This window comes from Aquarana catesbeiana, linkage group LG05 (assembly GCF_042186555.1).
Source record: "Aquarana catesbeiana isolate 2022-GZ linkage group LG05, ASM4218655v1, whole genome shotgun sequence".
In the NCBI taxonomy this organism is placed as follows: Eukaryota; Metazoa; Chordata; class Amphibia; order Anura; family Ranidae; genus Aquarana; species Aquarana catesbeiana.
In genome coordinates, this window is record NC_133328.1 from 902,902 (window position 1) to 915,659 (window position 12,758).

Consider the following 12,758-nt stretch of genomic DNA (forward strand, 5'->3'; position numbering starts at 1 on the left):
AGGTGATAGGAGGGGTGATTTGAGGAGAGGTGATAGGAGGGGTGATTTGGGGAGGGGTGATAGGAGAGGTGATTTGGGCAGGTGTAATAGGAGGGATTATGGGAGGGGTGATTTGGGGAGGTGTGATAGGAGGGGTGATTTGGGGAGAGGTGATTTGGGGAGGGGTGATAGGAGGGGTGATTTGGGGAGGGGTGATAGGAGGGGTGATTTGGGGAGAGGTGATTTGCTGGGGGGGGGGGGATTTATGCTTGGGGGTAATGGGAGATGTGATAGGAGGGGTGATTTGGGGAGAGGTGATTTGGGGAGGTGTGATAGGAGGGGTGATTTGAGGAGAGTTGATAGGAGGGGTGATTTGGGGAGGGGTGATAGGAGGGGTGATTTGGGGAGGGGTGATTTGGGGAGGGGTGATAGGAGGGGTGATTTGAGGAGAGGTGATTTGGGCAGGTGTAATAGGAGGGATTATGGGAGGGGTGATTTGGGGAGGTGTGATAGGAGGGGTGATTTGGGGAGGGGTAATAGGAGGGGTGATTTGGGGAGAGGTGATTTGGGGAGGTGTGATAGGAGGGGTGATTTGCTGGGGGGGGGGGGATTTATGCTTGGGGGTAATGGGAGATGTGATAGGAGGGGTGATTTGGGGAGAGGTGAGTTGGGCAGGTGTAATAGGAGGGATAATGGGAGGGGTGATTTGGGGAGGTGTGATAGGAGGGGTGATTTGGGGAGGGGTGATTTGGGGAGAGGTGATTTGGGGAGGTGTGATTTGGGGAGAGGTGATTTGGGGAGGGGTGATAGGAGGGGTGATTTGGGGAGGTGTGATTTGGGGAGGTGTGATAGGAGGGGTGATTTGGGAGGGGTGATAGGAGGGGTGATTTGGGGAGGGGTGATTTGGGGAGGGGTGATTTGGGGAGGTGTGATTTGGGGAGAGGTGATAGGAGGGGTGATTTGAGGAGAGGTGATAGGAGGGGTGATTTGGGGAGGGGTGATTTGGGGAGGGGTGATAGGAGGGGTGATTTGGGGAGGGGTGATAGGAGGGGTGATTTGGGGAGGGGTGATTTGGGGAGGTGTGATAGGAGGGGTGATTTGGGGAGGTGTGATAGGAGGGGTGATTTGGGGAGGGGTGATAGGAGGGGTGATTTGGGGAGGTGTGATTTGGGGAGAGGTGATTTGGGGAGGGGTGATTTGGGGAGGGGTGATTTGAGGAGAGGTGATAAGAGCGGTGATTTGGGGAGGGGTGATAGGAGGGGTGATTTGAGGAGAGGTGATAGGAGGGGTGATTTGGGGAGGGGTGATAGGAGAGGTGATTTGGGCAGGTGTAATAGGAGGGATTATGGGAGGGGTGATTTGGGGAGGTGTGATAGGAGGGGTGATTTGGGGAGAGGTGATTTGGGGAGGGGTGATAGGAGGGGTGATTTGGGGAGGGGTGATAGGAGGGGTGATTTGGGGAGAGGTGATTTGCTGGGGGGGGGGGGGGGATTTATGCTTGGGGGTAATGGGAGATGTGATAGGAGGGGTGATTTGGGGAGGGGTGATTTGAGGAGAGTTGATAGGAGGGGTGATTTGGGGAGGGGTGATAGGAGGGGTGATTTGGGGAGGGGTGATTTGGGGAGGGGTGATAGGAGGGGTGATTTGAGGAGAGGTGATTTGGGCAGGTGTAATAGGAGGGATTATGGGAGGGGTGATTTGGGGAGGTGTGATAGGAGGGGTGATTTGGGGAGAGGTGATTTCGGGAGAGGTGATTTGGGGAGGGGTGATTTGGGGAGAGGTGATTTGGGGAGGTGTGATAGGAGGGGTGATTTGGGGAGGGGTGATTTGGGGAGGTGTGATAGGAGGGGTGATTTGGGGAGGGGTGATTTGGGGAGGTGTGATAGGAGGGGTGATTTGGGGAGGTGTGATAGGAGGGGTGATTTGGGGAGGGGTGATAGGAGGGGTGATTTGGGGAGGGGTGATTTGGGGAGGTGTGATAGGAGGGGTGATTTGGGGAGGGGTGATTTGGGGAGGGGTGATAGGAGGGGTGATTTGGGGAGGTGTGATAGGAGGGGTGATTTGGGGAGGGGTGATTTGGGGAGGTGTGATAGGAGGGGTGATTTGGGGAGGGGGTGATTTGGGGAGGGGTGATAGGAGGGGTGATTTGGGGAGGTGTGATAGGAGGGGTGATTTGGGGAGGGGTGATAGGAGGGGTGATAGGAGGGGTGATTTGGGGAGGTGTGATAGGAGGGGTGATAGGAGGGGTGATTTGGGGGAAATTTATTAAGAGAAGGGATGGGGGAAGAGGATATGTGCTGGGAGGGGGGATTTGTGTTAAAAAGGTAATATGGTGTGTGTGGTGGTGGGGGGAAGGGGTGAGAGTTTGTGCTAGGAGTGGAACTTATTTTCTTTTGGGGGGGGGGGGGGGGTTTGTGCTTGGATGGAGGGTTGTAAGCTGAATTTGTGCTGGGGGGTGGGAGGGGGGATTTGAAGTGAGAGGGGAGAGGATTTGTGCTGGGGGGGGGATTTATGCTTGGGGGTAATCATGCAGATTAATGGTAGACTTTTTTTTCGGGGAAAGAGATTTTTGCTGGCACACAATGCTCATACATCTTTGTGGGGGGGGCACAATTTGGCATGCTCGCCCCGGTGCTCTAGATGACCTTGTCCCGGCACTGGTCTCATCCTTGTAAACTGATACATTCTGCAGGACAGCTTGTTCTGTTACAATGTAACACTTTCGGATCCATTTTGGACATCACTGTCTCCGGTTATAACCCACCAATCAGTAGTCCGGCGGTCCTTACCTTCTGCGCGGTGCCATAGTGCTGGATGGAATCGGAGAGCTGACTCTTTATTCTGTCCAGCTGGAGGCGCTCTTGCTGCAATAATAGAAAGTGAAGAGTTAAAAGGATAAAATGACTCATTTCTGCCCCCCATTTATCCAACCACAGGCTGCAAATGTAGAATGCTGCGACTAGAAGTGACCATAGGGGGCGGTACCTGTGCAAAGCCCCCTCCCCCACACTGTGCTCCCTCATGGCTCCTCCTATCATTACAGCCGGTGATGTCACTCTTCATCATGTGACAGCGCTGAAGCCTAAAATTTGGTGGTGAGACCCCGGCACTGCCACTGAGGAGGAGGTCACATGATCCGTCATATCCGGAGGTTCTGGGTGCAGCCGCCGGCTGGATAGTGGGAGGCGGGGAGAGGTGGGGGGCGGGGAGAGGTGGGAGGCGGGAAGAGGTGGGAGGCGGGAAGAGGTGGGAGGCGGGAAGAGGTGGGAGGCGGGAAGAGGTGGGAGGCGGGAAGAGGTGGGGGGAGGGGACCCTTTCCAGAGACACTCATTTCCCTGCAGGAGGCAGGTGACAACCCCACAAACCCCGACACTGAGCATCCCATAGAGAGAAGAGAACCCCAATGGAGAACGATCCAGAGATGGAAGAAGATAAACATTTATGTATAAAAGTCACATGTGACCCTTGAAGAGGACGGAGATTGTACCAGAACCGCTTCTTTCCCCCACCGCTCTCCTCCTCTCCCTGCACCCAAACCACTCCCCTCCTCTCCCTGCACCCAAACTGCTCCCCCTCCCCTCCCTGCACCCAAACTGCTCCCCCTCCCCTCCCCTGCACCCAAACCCCTCCCCTCCCTGCACCCAAACTGCTTCCCCTCCCCTCCCTGCACCCAAACCCCTCCCCTCCCTGCACCCAAACCCCTCCCCTCCCTGCACCCAAACTGCTCCCCCTCCCCTCCCTGCACCCAAACTGCTCCCCCTCCCCTCCCTGCACCCAAACCCCTCCCCTCCCTGCACCCAAACTGCTTCCCCTCCCCTCCCTGCACCCAAACCCCTCCCCTCCCTGCACCCAAACCCCTCCCCTCCCTGCACCCAAACCCCTCCCCTCCCTGCACCCAAACCCCTCCCCTCCCTGCACCCAAACCCCTCCTCTCCCTGCACCCAAACCACTCCCATCCCTGCACCCAAACCCCTCCCCTCACCCACTACTTCCAGGTGTTTTTTTCACCTTCAAGCATAGGATGATAGGCTGCATGAAGGTGAAAAAAACACGAACCTTTAAAACCCTTTTAACTTTGGATAGTAAAACATTTTTTCTGCCAGTAAATCCCTTATACAGCCCACTTCCTGTTTCTTGTCTGGTCATTATCCTAGACTTATGACATCATACACAGCTCTCTCCCCTGAGAGTTTGCCAGGAAGGGAGGAGGGATGAGTCATAAGAGGGCCAATGAGAGCTGCAGAGCTGGAGGCGTGCCTCAGTGTAAATCCAGGAAGTAAACAGGCAGCAGCTTCAGCTGCCCACAGTTAAAATGGCTGCAGCCAGACTCAGTGGAGGGAGATCTCTGCAGCATATTTGTCAAAGTACAGAATCGCAGTATATATAAAATATGCAAAGTGGTTGGAGGGAAGCTTCAGAATGGCAAAGATGTGTCTATTACAAATTATGTGAGCGGACTGCAGTTCCTCTTTAAAGCGGAGTTCCAACTACAATCAATTTTTTAACCTTTCACAAGCATTTCAAATAGCATTGTAGCCACTCACGTCTTCTTTAAAATGTGTCCCCCGATGTCCGCTTTCATCTGGAATAAGAATTTAGAGAACGGTGTTCAGGCAGTTTTCATTTTGCTTGTGGGCATGTGAAGCCCACAAGCATCCCGTTCTCTCCCCGATATCGCGCATAGCGCCGTTGTTCTGACGAGAAATGCTCCCTGCCGAATAATGCCCGCCCCGTACTGCGCATGCGCAGCGCTTGCGTAGTGTGGAGCCGCCGAACAGTGGAATCCAATGTTTGGCGGCTCAGTACTGCGCATGCCTAATACCGGGCGGGCATTATTCGACAGGGGGCTTTTTCGACAGGATACCGTTAACTAGTCCAGTTGCTATCACAACGGGCGGAGTCGTCGGAAGTGCCCGCCCCGTTGTGATGGCAACGAAGCCCTCGGCGTTTCCCGCTGACTCCTGGGAAATGACGACACACAAACCTCCCAGGAGAAGTAGCGAGCGAAGGCGCCGAGGGAAGTGACGTCAGGAGCCGCGGTGAGGAGGCAGATTACGAGGGACCCCCTAGCAACAGGCATTAAGAGGGGAGTGATTTTTTTTTTTTTTCCAAATGTTATTATTCGTTTTTAATGCAGCTGATTAATGCAAAAATAATTTTAGGAGTGGAACTCCCCTTTAAGTGGGGGTAGTCTAGTTAGAGCAGTTGAGAGCCGGGCAGGGGCATGTATTATCCCAAACACCAGGGGGCAGCAGCGGTGCAAATGATCATCAATCTTACAATGAAACTGCATATAAAACATTGATGGAGAAGGAGCAATAAAAGCTGTTCTGTAAACCCAATAAAATACGGGAGCCGAGACATGAATATTTATAATCAGTCTGGCGGGCTTCGTAGCACATGGCCAGATAATCAGCCTGAATCCAGCTTCACCTTTATTTCCCAGCATTCCCCATTTCTTACCCGAGTAGATCCTCTCACAATCTCTGACAGCTGGCGGATCGATTTAGTACTGGAAGTTATAGTGTTGTTGGTCTCCTGCTGTGTGAAGTGCCTGAAATGATAGAAAATGAAAAAAAATAATATCAATTAATTTGTTTAGAGAAATAATAACATGCTGCACAGTGCGAGCCGCATCGTCTTCACTGTCCCCATCCCATTTATATTACTCATCGAAAACAGTGGGGGGTGAGGGGCCGCTTTTATTTATCGGAGAACTAAGAGAATTATGTTTTTTGAATTCAAACGTCAAAATAAAAATGAAGCTTTGTGAGGTGCATTATGGGACACGGGGGGGTGGGGGTGGGGCCCTTCTTGTGTGTGGTGTCTACAAAATGCACCAGTCCAACCCACTGCTTAACCCTTTCATGTAGTTTAGAAGTTAAAATCAGTATTTTGTGCTAGAAAATTTACTCACCAAACATTTTATAATATATATATATATATATATATCTCTATTTATATATCTATTTATATCTATATATACACACACACATATATATATATATATATATATATACACACACACACACACACAGTATACAGAGGAACCTTGGATTACGAGTATAATCCGTTCCAGGAGAATGCACGTAATCCAAAGTACTCGCATATCAAAGCGAGTTTCCCCATAGAAGTCAATGGAAACGAAAATAATTTGTTCCGCATGGTCTTCAATGGCATGCAATACCACATGCGGCCAGAGGTGGGGGGCGCCAGAGAGGCTCTGAAACGTCCGGAAAGGCCTAAGGACACCTCGGCTGACCTCGGTAAGACTCCGTTCCCGAGGTCAGCCGAGCTGTCCTCGGGTCTTTCCGTGCATTTCCGAATGGCGTCACTCGGCTCCGGCGCCCCCCCCCCCCCCACCTCAGGCCAAACACGGTACTGCACACGCTTTGACCTGAATCGTGCTCGTTTTGAGAGACAAGACTCGCAAACCAAGTTACTATTTTTAAAACTACAGTGCTCGTATTGCGAAACGCTCGTTAACCACGTTACTCGCAATCCGAGGTTCCACTGTGTGTGTGTAAATTTGTATATTTTTATATATATATATATATACACACACACACACATTTTTTTTACGCAGAATAAAATGGTGATCGTTTCAATATTTTATGTCACACCGTATTTGCGCAGCGGTCTTTTCAACTTTTGTGGGGAAACAAAAAAAAAAACAAACACTTATGAATTTAAGAAAAACTAAACCGTAAAGTTAGCCACATTTTTTTAGTATATTGTGAAAGATGATGTTGCGCCGAGTAAATAGATAACCAGCATTAAACGCTTTGAAATTGCGCCCACTTGTGGCATGGCGACAAACTACGGTATCTAAAAATCTCCATAGGCGACGCTTTTAAAAAAAGTAACAGTAAGCAGGTTACAGAGGAGGCCTTCTGATAGAATTATTGTTCTCGCCCCCCGACAATCGCGGCGATATCTCACATGTGTGATTTGAACACCGTTTACATTCCACAGCGGCGCTCCAGGGTCTCTCCCTTCTCATTGGCTGCTGCCAATCACAGCCAGTGAGCCAATGAGGAGGAGGAGAGAGTGGCGGTGGGGCCGAGCCGTGGCTGCGCCTGAATGGACAAACAGAGGAGGGGCTTGGGAGCAAGCCTATTCGCTATAGGGGCACTCGGCGGAAGGGAGGGGCCAGGAGCACGGGCGGGGACCCCAAAAAGAGGAGGAGCGGAGCTACTCTGTGCAAAAGCATTACACAGAGCAGGTAAGCAAGATGTGTCTGTTATTTGAAAAAAATAAACAAACATCAACCTTCAATATGACTTTAATTCGCCCTCTACCAGAGCTCATCTTTTACTACAAAACTACCTCCCCCTTCCCCACCATCTTGTGGAGTTGAGGAGGGGGGGGGGGGGTGATTCAGTGCTTCAGCAAGACACAACTAGTTCTGGCCAGTTCGGCAGATTGTGTTTAAAACATCTGGATGTATTCCTAAATGTATAAAATATAAAACGGAATACGAAAGTTTCTAGGTAATACCTCCAGAGAATGTCCATCTGCCTTCTGGAGGATCAGGAAGGATATTCCTGATAAATATATTCATCATTTTTATTTCATAGCAAATTTAAAAGATAATAAAAGTTTATCACATGAACATGCGATTCATACAACAATGCATCCACTTCTTCTCTACGCGTTTCGCACAGAACAGCTTCCTCAGGGGAGTTGAAATTGGGCGTTAAAATCCTCCCATCGTCTCTGTATTATAATAAGTAGTGTCCCTATGCCTGTGTAATGTAAAAAATCTGCCGATCTGTACCTATATAAGCTCGGGGTTCCCGGTGCTCAGCTGATTCCTCGGCTCTCTTCTCTCTCAGCTCACAGTTCCGGTGGGTGGGGCCAAGCCCTCCCGCTGATGTCAGCCGGGGAGGAGGGGAAGAGAGGGGAGAGAGCGCCGATGTGAACACCGACAGTCAGCTACGCTCATACAAGGTACATATTGGCAGATTTTTTACATTGCACAGGTACACTTATTATAATGGCACAGAGGGGATTACAACATTTAGCTGCAGATATGAGAGCAGCAGTAATGGGGGTGGGGTGGGCACTGGTACGAGCAGACAGAGAGGGGAGGGGGGGGATGAGGACAGAGGAGACACAGGAGAGCAGGCTGCGTATGACGGAGGCACGTACGCTGACTCCAGTCTCAGAGCTCAGCAGCCCTGATATATCAGAGTCAGCATACAGGGGGGAGGGTATAGCCAGGCAGGATCAGCCAGGTATTTTAGGTGTTACAGGGGGCCAAATTACACACCACAAGCACTGTGCTGCATAAGATGCTTTAAGGGAACAGGATCCACTTTTTTTTGTTTTAAAGCGAAGTTCCGGCCGAAATATGACTTAAGATAAAATTACCCCTAGAATACTCATACCTCGTACAATGTAACAAAGGTATGCTGTAATGCCCAGTTTTCCATTTGTGCAGCATCGTCTTCATACTATGTGAAGTTCGTGCACAGACCATCTCCAGTGTGGGCATCGGAAGCCACAGTGTCCTTCCTGGATTCGTGCATGCTGGCTGCCGATCTCGCGCATGTGCAGTGCTATCTTGGTCAGCTTGCCATGTCAAGCTGATCAGGATTTTCCATAGACGCCAATGGTAAATGTTACGGGAGCAGTGCCATGTCAAGCTGAACAAGAATTTCCATAGACACCAAAGTTAAATGTTACGGGAGCCATGCCAAGCTGACCAATATCTCCCAGGAGCCAATGCAAAATCGTAAATGATGTACTGAACCGCTGCCCTAAAGGAGGAAGTGAAGTACAGTGGAACCTCGGATTAGGAGCATAATCCGTTCCAGGAGTATGCTCGTAATCCAAAGTACTCGCATATCAAAGCGAGTTCTCCCATTGAAGTCAATGGAAACGAAAATAATTTGTTCACTTCAATGAGATGCAATACCGCATGCGGCCAGAGGCAGGGGGGGGGGGCGCTGGAGAGCCTTGGAAACGACCAAAAAGGCCCGAGGACACTTCGGCGGACCTCGTCAAACCTCGGAAAGACTTCCATTCCGAGATTTGCCGAGGTCAGACGTGCGGTACTCGGGCCTTTCAATGCATTTCCGAACGTGACCTTCGGCTCTGCTCGGCTCCGGCGCCTCCCCCCACCTCAGGCCAAAAGCAGTACTGCACAACGCTTTGGCCTGAATCCTGTTCGTTTTGCGAGACAACACTAGCAAACCGAGTTAGGAATTTTAGAAATACAGTGCTCGTATTGCGAAACGCTCGTTAACCGCGTTACTCGCAAACCGAGGTTCCACTGTATAGGCATAAATCTGGGAAGGCAACAGAAAAAAATGAATTGCCAATTAATTTTAAAGATGCACATTGGTACTGCATGGTGAGGAGTGAAAATTGTGGGTGGAACTCCACTTTAAGAGTGCTGCATGTAGTTGATGTAGATGCTTTAAAACCAGGACTTGACGAATCAATTAAGTACACGAGTTCCAATAAACACCAGACTTGTGGGACGTAATGTGACCATAGAGGAAAGATAAGAAAACACCTTCGTTGTTTTGGATTAGGTTGTAACCAATTGGTTTGCCTTTTCCACTGAAAAGGGTATTCAGCTGCTGGAAATAGGGAAAGACGGGGAGCATTGATGGTATTTACAAGATAAGGCACCCCCAGATTATCCAAGATCAGCAGATCTTTACTGTGGATGCTCAAATAGATTAACCTCCATCCAGAGTTCAGCCATAGAGTCCCGTCATAGATGAAGTCCAAAGTTACCGTAGGGAGGGAGAGAGAGACGCAAACCTTCGCTCTCTCACAGTCACTGGGGCTCTTTGCCTTCCTCTGGATCAGCTATGGATAGAGGATCTCATATATATAGGGAGGTTTACTATTGTGGTTGTTCTGGCATTAGCAGATGATGTTAAACGCTATAAAACACAATCATGTAATACTGGAGAGCCAAGTAGGATCCCCAAAACGCAGCTTAAGACGTGCTTCATCAGAGAAAGCTGATTAAAAAGAAATAAGGATAAAATTTCCCCATCGTTCAGCAAACTTCCTCTCATTTAATAAAACAGGAGGCGAAAGACATTTCATTATTGTAATTATTAGCACACCCTGGGTGACTTCCCTCGCAGGCTACACCAGTTAATTATAGAGGAGTGTGGCGAGGAGACGCTTGGGGCCTCTTCGGTGGTGTTAAAGAGGGTGGACGGCCAACAATGACTTATGTAGTGACATTAATCTCCGCACAGTCAATATTTACAGGGCTTTCGGCCTCGCTGGGCCAGCATGGGAATGTGTAAAACTCTCCATGTGGAACAGCACTGCGGGGCGCTCAGCGAGGGTTCACGAGGCGTACAGTAAATACACGATGGAGAGGCTGCAGGACGCGGCTTTCCTTTCTTTACACCATTGCATCCACTCAAGGGCATTATCAGATGCCGATTACTACAATATAGATCAAGTTCAATAGATTAAAGTATAACCCCAACCTTCTGGGAAGGAATATATGTAGAATCGTAGTGAGCTAAACGATACAGACATACTTGTACGTATTTCTTTTAGTGGAAGCAAACACTAAAAGTGAATAGTTGCTGTGTTATAGGGAACATCTAGAAATCTAATCAAGCAGAACCTTGAAAAAAAAAATATTTTGGTCTTGAAATCCTCCTCCAGCATTGCAGTACCTGGTCTATGAGTGAGCCTATGCACCCCTGTTCTGCATCCTTATAGCCATATATTTCTGCAGTGTGAGATCAGCTAAGGCTCTGCTGCCTCTGGCCCATCGTCTCACCAGATTTGGAGTGAGATTTGGTGATGTCAGTACTGTGCTGATCACTATTTTCCTTGCTGGAGGAGAAGCTGTATCTGGGGACTTGCACTGCAAGGAAATCCCGGCTTTCTAGCTTGGTAATCTCAGAAGATTTGGTGATGTCACTACTGTGCTCATCACTGTTCTCCATGCTGGAGAGGAAGCTGTACCAGAGGACCACCATTGCAAGTTTCTCCCGGCTTCCTACCATGGTAATCTCAGAAAATTTGGTGATGTCAGTACTGTGTTGATCACTGTTCTTCTTTCTGGAGGAGAAGCTGTACCTGAGGACTTGCACTGCAAGATCTCCCAGCTTCCTAGCTTGGCAATCTCAGGAGATTTGGTGATGTCAGTACTGTGCTGATCACTATTCTCCTTGCTGGAGAGGAGGCTGTACCCGAGGACCACCACTGCAAGGATCTCCCAGCTTCCTAGCTTGGTAATCTCAGGGGATTTGGAGATGTCAGTACTGTGCTGATCACTATTCTCCTTGCTGGAGAGGAAGCTGTACCTGAGGACTTTCACTGCAAGGATCTCCCTGCTTCATCATTCTGTGGATCTCTGCTTCCTTTCAAGGCCAAATTGTAAGCTTTGGTTTAAAAAAAACAGGCATGGGTAGCTAGACATTTTGGGCCCAGCATTGATTTCAAAGGGGGATTACAAGCAAAAAACAAAGCTTGTTGATGGGGCAAGGGCCTTATCCCCACATCCCTGGGGTCTGCTAGGGGAGGGAAGGGATGATTTATTGGAATCTAAGTCTCATTTAGAAATACAAGGGCCTCTAAATAGCCAGCCAGTCCCCCCCCCCGGGTGAACGCGTACCTTTTACCCATTCGCAAAAAATGTAAATAGAAGATAAACATATACAATGGTAAAGACTAAGCAAAAAAGTAAAAAGGACTCTCACCACGAATGACAGCTTACCAGCCGGCAGCTGAATGTCCAATAAGACAGCCAGTGATGCTGATGTCATTGACCAAGGGCAATATCTGGTCAATGACGTCACCCGGGATACCCAATGGCTTGGTTTCAATCTGATGCTTTACCCTACAGATTACCAAAGACCTCGGCTTTTGACAGACTCGCACTGCAAATGACATCTTGTCAGATGGCTGCTGAATGTCAAGCCAGAATCACTGACCAAGAATGGTCACGACCATAACTGTTTAATGATGTCACCTGAGATGGCCAGTGGCTTGGTTACTAGACGCAACAACCCAGCAAGCATCATTCATTCAGTGCAGGTATTGATACCACCACAAAAAGACTAAAAGAAGGTTTGGGTGGCTTGATCTGGCCATTTAGTATGCACGTTTGGCAAATGCTGAAAATCTAATGCTCAGGATGAACTCAACCCAAAGCTTACCACTTAATTTTAACAACGTAAGGGGTGCCTCCGCCACAAGCTACCATTATAAAGGGGGTAACTATACTTCCACTGACCAATCAATGTACAGGGGACGCCTCTTCCACTAGCCACCATTATAAGTGGTAACTACTTCTACTGACCAGCAATGTAAGGGGGTGCCTCTTCCACTAGCCATCATTATAAGGAGGCATCTACTTTTGACCAGCAATGTATAGGGGGTGCCTCTTGCAATAGCCACCATTATAAGGGAGTAACTACTTCTACTGACCACCAATGTACACTGATTTCCAGTGTAAAATGGCCACTTTTTACTGATTTTAGGGAGCACTTGTCCGCTGATCTCCAGTGTAGGCGAAGCACTACGCAACTGCAACCCCCAATAGAAATAGGAAATTCTTCACAGACCACCAATGCATAGGCATCCTATTGTTATGGTTACCGTAGGTCTGTCCTGGGTGCTCCATACCTTATTACTGCATTATCACATCTACAACTAATTGAACATGCTTACATAAAATATTAGCAAGGGTTCCCTGAGACTGAGAAATTATTTCTAGGGTTCCTCCATGGTCCAAGGTTGAGAACGGCTGATGTAATATGGCAGCAATGGCCAGTTAT

General features: G+C 49.1%; 1 protein-coding gene across 1 annotated transcript in view; it reads right to left on the bottom strand.

Annotated features, from left to right (window-relative positions):
* Positions 1-12,758, bottom strand: part of TSNARE1 (t-SNARE domain containing 1) — a gene marked incomplete in the record, with an annotated part of 405,182 nt that overhangs the window by 194,959 nt on the left and 197,465 nt on the right. The window contains 2 exon segments of the mRNA XM_073629371.1: positions 2,769-2,843; positions 5,443-5,533. Coding sequence (XP_073485472.1) covers positions 2,769-2,843; positions 5,443-5,533 — 166 coding nt within the window.